Source organism: Tachyglossus aculeatus, chromosome 3 (genome assembly GCF_015852505.1).
Source record: "Tachyglossus aculeatus isolate mTacAcu1 chromosome 3, mTacAcu1.pri, whole genome shotgun sequence".
Lineage (NCBI taxonomy): Eukaryota > Metazoa > Chordata > Mammalia > Monotremata > Tachyglossidae > Tachyglossus > Tachyglossus aculeatus.
The window spans coordinates 41307684-41315314 of record NC_052068.1 but is presented as its reverse complement, the minus strand read 5'-3'; the positions used below and the strand labels follow the sequence as shown (position 1 = coordinate 41315314).

Genomic DNA, 7631 nt, shown 5'->3' with positions numbered 1-7631 from the left:
ATTCTCTGTGGCTGACACTGAAATCGATGACACTGAGCCTCACTGCTCCAGTTGTACCACTTGCAGGTCAGTTATGATTCCTCAACCACAATTCATTCAGGCCTGGGGGGCGGGTGGAAAACAATCAGGTTCAAGATGTGCTAGTTCTTTCCACTTAAGTTATGATAGTTTAGAACAAAACCAAGGATTTTAATTTGCCATGAAACCCTGGACTTAATTGAAGATGGGAATTACAGATATTTAAAATGCCGGCCTAGTTCTAGAGGTGCTACTTTGCCTAATCCACTGCCGCCAACAATCTCATAGAGCCTCGATTTAATTATGAAAATTCCATTGCCATACTTGAAAAGCCTTATCGGCACGCCATGGGCGTCGCGAATTTCCCCAGTTAGAAAATACAAGGCGTAATGCAGTAAAACATTTGAAAAGTAGAAATTGAAATTATTTATTTCAATTAAAAATTAAAAAGTATTTCAGACCCAAACTAACCTAACCAGTGTATATAAAACTTTACATCACAAGAGTGAACTGGAGACAATGCAGCACTTCAGAAAAATAATTAAAGTCTTGAAACATTTACAAATAAGTGCCACACTGTATATTTACAACACAGTAATTTACTGCAAAAAGTCACTGGGTAGTTCCGTAAAGAAACGAAAGATGCAACCACACTCCAGACTTTAGAAAGGGCATCATCTTGGGAGTGCTCAGTTGTAAACACTGACATTTGTATTTCCTTAAGGATGGACTGCCAAAAAAAAAAAAAGTGTCACAAAACGTCCCCGCAGCGTGTATTATGTAAAAGGAGTCCATTTTGCTAAGGCACACCCAAGGTGTTCACTGTCTCTGGCAAGTGTGAAGTCGAGAAGAATTGCTGGCTAGATGATGATCTTTCTGTATTCGGCAGGACAGGCCTTCTCCGCAGTAACAGCGCTGGAAGATTTCCAGCCCATGTGAACCTTTTCTTCTGTGTTTAGTGCACACCTGACCCTCTTTAAGGACCGGTTTACAGATCTTGGACCAAAAATGGCGAGCACAACAGAGACCGGCAGCACAATCAGACGATCGGAGGCAGACCGAACTCTCTTGGCCTTGGGGGGAGAAGAGAGAAAATGGTTAGACTACATTGCAGGCCGACCGCGAGTTTAGACTGCGTTAACTCACAATCCTGTGGCTGACTCACCAGTTATCCCACAGACTTTAAAACTTTCAACGGTGATGGATAGTAGAAGGGTATTTTACCTTTGGAGTGATACATCTTTGAAGACAAAGTGGTCCTTTTGGAATGGATATCCAAGGTGCCGTGGTCATGAGTGAAACTTTCAACAACTGTCTCCTCAATTTCCGGCTGATGGAAGTGATCGTGATCTGATGGGACGCAGATTCCTGAGGAGGCAAGAGGTGTTCATGAACCACCTGGCCCGACTGAATATTTTCTTTTACGGCCTCTTTTCGGTGGGTAAAAAAAAAAATCCCATCCATCCAGGCAACCGGAGAGACACAGATATCACCCTCCCATGAAACTATCAAATTTTGGCTAGGGGATCCTAAACGCGTATATACGACAGTCGCCACTCTTAGCACCCAGGTTGGAATTCATGTGGCTCTAACTTAAAATGATGTTCCCCAGCAATGAGCTCCAACCGTGAAGTTAGCCTGGGAATTTTTGGATTCCACACCTCTCCAAGTCCCACCCCTTTACAATATCCCTTTCATCAGGAGAAGCAGCGTGGCTCAGTGGAAATAGCACGGGCTTTGGAGTCAGAGGTCATGGGTTCGAAACCCGGCTCCACCACTTGCCAGCTGTGTGACTTTGGGCAAGTCACTTAACTTCTCTGTACCTCAGTTACCTCATCTGTAAAATGGGGATGAAGACTGTGAGCCCCACATGGGACAATCTGATCACCTTGTATCCCCTCCAGCGCTTAGAACAGTGCTTTGCCCATAGTAAGCGCTTAATAAATGCCATTATTATTATTATTATTATCAGGCACCAAGCTACGTCTCGGGCCTATGCCTGGGACTGTCCCACGGTTGGATGGCCAAACTTCCTGGACTAGAAGGTCCAACTCCCGCACGTTTTAGGGGGAAAGAAGATACCCTGAGGATGTCAGACCCGGCAACTCCACGGCTGTTCTGAGTCTGTGGCAAGAGTGACTCTCTCAGTCTCCCAATTTAGTCCCGATGTAATTCACTTCGACTCCTCGCTTGAGACGAGAGGGCCACCCTGCCATCTCCACTTCCCCGGTCTGGGGAATGAACTCACTCCGGACGCAGCCCCCATCGGGACCCCGTTTGGGGCCACTAGGCAGCATGGGGCTGGCACTTTCCCTCCTCTTTGGAAGCACCGTGGATCGAGCATGGGTCTGGGAATCAGAAGGTCATGGGTTCTAATCCCGACCCCACCACTCGTCTGCCGGTGTGAACTTTGGCAAGTCACTTCGCTTCTTCGGGCCTCAGTTCCCTCATCTGTAAAATGGGGACTGAGACTGTGAGCCCCACGTGGGACAGGGAGTGTGTCCGACCCGACTGGCTTGTATCCATCCCAGCGCTTAGTACAGTGCCTGGTGCATAACAATAATAGTAATGACGGCATTTATTAAGCACTTACTACGTGCCAAGCACTGTTCTAAGAGCCAGGGAGGTTACAAGACGATCAGATTGTCCCACGGGGGCTCACAGTCTTAACCCCCATTTTCCAGATGAGGTAACTGAAGCCAAGAGAAGTGTTAATGATGTGCATATTACTATAATTCTATTTGTTCTGACGATTTTGACACCTGTCTCCTTGTTTTGATTTGTTGTCTGTCTCCCCCTTCTAGACCGTGAGCCTGTTGTTGGCTAGGGACCGTCTCTATATGTTCATTCAATCGTATTTACTGAGCGCCTAACTGTGTGCAGAACACTGTACTTGCTGACCTGTACTTCCCAAGCGCTTAGTCCAGTGCTCTGCACACAGTAAGCGCTCAATAAATACGACTGAATGAATGAATGGACTCCATTCCCTCTGGAGTCACCCAGCTGACAAGCGGCGGAGCTGGGATTGGAACCCATGACCTCTGACTCCAAAGCCCGGGCTCTTTCCACTGATACACGCCGTGCCGAACAAATATCAAGAATTAGTCATTCATTCATTCAATCGTATTTATTGAGCGCTTACTGTGTGCAGAACACTGGACTAAGCGCTTGGGAAGTACAAGTTGGCAACGTCCCCCCGCCTTATCCCCACCCACCCGCCTTACCTCCTTCCCCTCCCCACAGCACCTGTATATATGTATACATATATGTATACATATATGTATACATATATACATTTATAGTGCATATTTATTACTCTATTTATTTATTTTATTTGTACATATTTATTCTATTTATTTTGTTTGTTGTCTGTCTTCCCCTTCTAGACTGTGAGCCCGCTGTTGGGTAGGGACCGTCTCTATATGTTGCCAACTTGTACTTCCCAAGCGCTTAGTACAGTGCTCTGCACCCAGTAAGCGCTCAATAAAGACGATTGAATGAATGAACATCTAGAGATGGTCCCTACCCAACAGCGGGCTCACAGTCTAGAAGGGGGATGCGGATAACAAAACAGATCATAGTAACAAAATAAAATAAATAGAGTAAATATGTATTCATTCATTCCTTCAGTTGTGTTTACTGAGCGCTTACTGTGCGCAGAGCGCTTGGGAAGTACAAGTTGGCAACATATAGAGACGGTCCCTACCCAACATTGTCTGCTGTGTGAACTTGGGCAAGTCACTTCACTTCTCTGGGCCTCAGTTGCCTCAACTGTAAAATGGGGATTGAGACTGTAAGCCCCACACGGGGCAACCTGATCGCCTTGTAACCCCAGCCAGCGCTTAGAGCAGTGTTTCTCACATAGTAAGAGAAGCACTGGAGAAGCAGCGTGGCTCAGAGGAAAAGAGCCCGGGCTTTGGAGTCAGAGGTCATGGGTTCGAATCCCGGCTCTGCCACTTGTCAGCTGTGTGACTTCGGGCAAGTCGCTTAACTTCTCTGTGCCTCAGTTACCTCATCTGTAAAATGGGGAGTAAGATTGTGAGCCCCCTGTGGGACAACCTGATCACCAGTGGCTCAGTGGAAAGAACACGGGCTTTGGAGTTAGAGGTCATGGGTTCAAATCCCGGCTCTGCCACTTGTCAGCTGTGTGACTTTGGGCAAGTCGCTTAACTTCTCTGTGCCCAGTTCCCTCATCTGTAAAATGGGGATGAAGACTGTGAGGCCCCCCCCGTGGGACAACCTGATCATTTTGTAACCTCCGCAGCGCTTAGAACAGTGCTTTGCATGTAGTAAGCGCTTAATAAATGCCGTCATTATTATTATTATTACTATTCCCCAGCACTTAGAGCAGTGCTTTGCACATAATAAGTGTTTAATAAATGCCATTATTATTATAGTAAGTGCTTAACAAATGCCATCATTATTATTATTAACAGTGGGCTCACAGTCTAGAAGCAAATAAAATAAAATAAATGAAATAGATTATTATTAGCTGAACTAAATCCCCCGACTGTCCCAAGTAAGTCCCCGAGGCGCGGGCTGGTTCTTCCTTGGCCCAGCGAGGGGCTGCGGCGGGCACGCCCCCGGGGGGGGGGGGTTGCCAACTTGTCCTTCCCAAGCGCTTAGTACAGTGCTCTGCACACCGTGAGGGTTCAATCAATACGATTGAATGAGGGACTGCATTTTGAGCGGCCTTTGGCCGCTGCCCGTGCCCACCGTCCCGTCCGCGGCCCCCGGTTGGCAGGGGGGCACTCACCGTTGCTGCAGGCGTTCCCCGGGCAGCACATGGCGTGGCGCAGGCACCGTTTGCGCCGTTTTCTGCAGGCGAGGCAGAGGGGCACGGGGCCGCTGCTGCTGCTGCTGGGCACGGAGCCGCTGCTGCTGCTGGGCACGGAGCTGCTGGGGCGCACGGGGGCGGCGCAGAACTCCTGGGGCCGGCACTGCCCGTCCTCGGTGCAGCGGGGCGGGGCGGGCTGCGGGGTCACACCCGGGGGGGGGGGGCATCAGGGGGAGCGCACCGCCCTCCACGAGCCCCTCCGGATGCCCGGCCTCCCCCCGAGTGGCAGAGACCCTGCGGATGCCCACCTTCCCCCCGGGTGGCCCTGCGGGTGCCCACCTTCCCCCCGGGTGGCAGAGACCCTGCGGGTGCCCGGCCTCCCCAAAGTGGCAGAGATCCTGCGGGTGCCCACCTTCCCCCCGGGGGGCAGAGACCCTGCGGATGCTCGGCCTCCCCCCGGGTGGCAGCGCCCCTGAGGATGCCCACCTTCCCCCCGGGTGGCAGAGACCCTGCGCGTGCCCACCTTCCCCCCGGGTGGCAGAGACCCTGCGGGTGCCCGGCCTCCCCAAAGTGGCAGAGACCCTGCGGATGCCCACCTTCCCCCCGGGTGGCATCGCCCCTGAGGATGCCCGGCCTCCCCACGGGTGGCAGCGCCCCTGCGAATGCCCCGCCTCCCCCCGGGTGGCAGCGCCCCTGCGGATGCCCACCTTCTCCCCGGGTGGCAGCGCCCCTCCGGGTACCCGGCCTCCCCCGGGTGCTAGAGACCCTGCGGATGCCCACCTTCCCCCCGGGTGGCAGCGCCCCTGCGGATGCCCGGCCTCCCCCCGGGTGGCAGCGCCCCTGAGGATGCCCGGCCTCCCCCCGGGTGGAAGAGACCCTCCGGGTGCCCGGCCTCCCCCGGGTGCTAGAGACCCTGAGGATGCCCGGCCTCCCCCCGGGTGGCATCGCCTCTGAGGATGCCCACCTTCCTCCCGGGTGGCATCGCCCCTGAGGATGCCCGGCCTCCCCCGGGTGGCAGCGCCCCTGCGGATGCCCGGCCTCCCCCCGGGTGGCATCGCCCCTGCGGATGCCCACCTTCCCCGCGGTTGGCATCGCCCCTGCGGACGCCCGGCCTCCCCCCGGGTGGCCTCGGCCCTGCGGATGCCCGGTCCCCGCCGTCGGGGGGGTCGTACCTTCAGGGGCTGGTGCTGGTTGGCGGCGCGGGGGGTGGGCTTGGGGCTGGCGTTGGACGGGGCCCCCGGGGCCACCGGGCTGGGGGGCGGCGGGGGGGGGCCCGGCGGCGGCGGCGGGGGGGGTCCGGGGGGCGGCACCACCTTGATGGCGTTGGACTGGACGCGCGGGCCGAGCGGCGGGCCCGACGGGGCGGCCCACCCCCGAACCGGGGCCGCCGGCAGCTCGCCCACGCCCAGCAGGGCCAGGGCCAGCAGGACCCGGGCTGGCATCGGCCGGCAGGCACAGGCGCACGCACACACACCACACACACACACACACACACACACACACACACACACACACACACAGAGAGAGGGAGGGATGGAGAGCCGAGGGGTCGGTCCGGTCCCGTCCCGTCCCGTCCCACCCGTCGGTGCGGGGTCCGGGGCGCTCAGTCCGCCGCCGACCCCTTTATGGGCGCCCGACCCCGGCCCGCCCTCCCTCCCTCCCTCCCTCCCGCCCCCCGGGGGCCGCAACAAAGCCACGGATGGGATTTCAAAGGCAGGGGAGGGGGCGGGGGGCGGGACTCTGCCATCATTCACCGACCTGGGCTTCCCAACCGCTCACTACAGTCCTCTGCCCCCAGTAAGCGCTCAGTAACCACGATTGAATGAGTGAGTGATCGGATTGAGCGCTTACTGTGCGCAGGGCACCGGACTGAGCGCTTGGGAATGCGCACGCAGTAAGCGCTCAATAACTAGGAGTGAATGAGTGAGTGAATGAATTCCATCGGATTGAGCGCTTACTGTGCGCAGGGCACTGGACTGAGCGCTTGGGAATGCGCACGCAGTAAGCCCTCAGTAACTACGATTGAATGAGTGAGTGAATGAATTCCATCGTACTGAGCGCTTACTGTGTGCAGGGCACTGGACTGAGCGCTTGGGAATGCGCACGCAGTAAGCGCTCAATAACTACGATTGAATGAGTGAATGATCGTATTGAGCGCTTACTGTGCGCAGGGCACCGGACTGAGCGCTTGGGAATGCGCACGCAGTAAGCGCTCAATAACCAGGAGTGAATGAATGAATTCCATCGGATTGAGCACTTACTGTGAGCAGGGCACTGTACTAAGCGCTTGGGAATGCGCACGCAGTAAGCCCCCAATAAGCAGGAGTGAATGAATGAATTCCATCGGATTGCGCGCTTACTGTGCGCAGGGCACTGGACTGAGCGCTTGGGAATGCGCACGCAGTAAGCGCTCAATAACTACGATTGAATGAGTGAGTGATCGTATGGAGCGCTCACTGTGCGCAGGGCACCGGACTGAGCGCTTGGGAATGCGCACGCAGTAAGCGCTCAATAACTAGGAGTGAATGAATGAATGATCGTATGGAGTGCTCACTGTGCGCAGGGCACTGGACTGAGCGCTTGGGAATGCGCACGCAGTAAGCGCTCAATAACCAGGAGTGAATGAATGAATTCCATCGGATTGAGCACTTACTGTGAGCAGGGCACTGTACTAAGCGCTTGGGAATGCGCACGCAGTAAGCCCCCAATAAGCAGGAGTGAATGAATGAATTCCATCGGATTGCGCGCTTACTGTGCGCAGGGCACTGGACTGAGCGCTTGGGAATGCGCACGCAGTAAGCGCTCAATAACTACGATTGAATGAGTGAGTGATCGT

The 7631-nt window shown here is 54.8% G+C and overlaps 1 protein-coding gene across 1 annotated transcript; it reads right to left on the bottom strand.

The window, feature by feature from the left end:
* Positions 1–484: 484 nt before the first annotated feature.
* On the bottom strand, positions 485–4865 carry DKK1 (dickkopf WNT signaling pathway inhibitor 1; the record flags this gene model as incomplete). Its single annotated transcript, XM_038743372.1, has 3 exons — positions 485–1091; positions 1243–1386; positions 4775–4865. Coding segments are annotated over 3 exons (489 nt in total), but the record flags the coding sequence as incomplete, so codon positions are not given.
* Positions 4866–7631: the final 2766 nt, after the last annotated feature.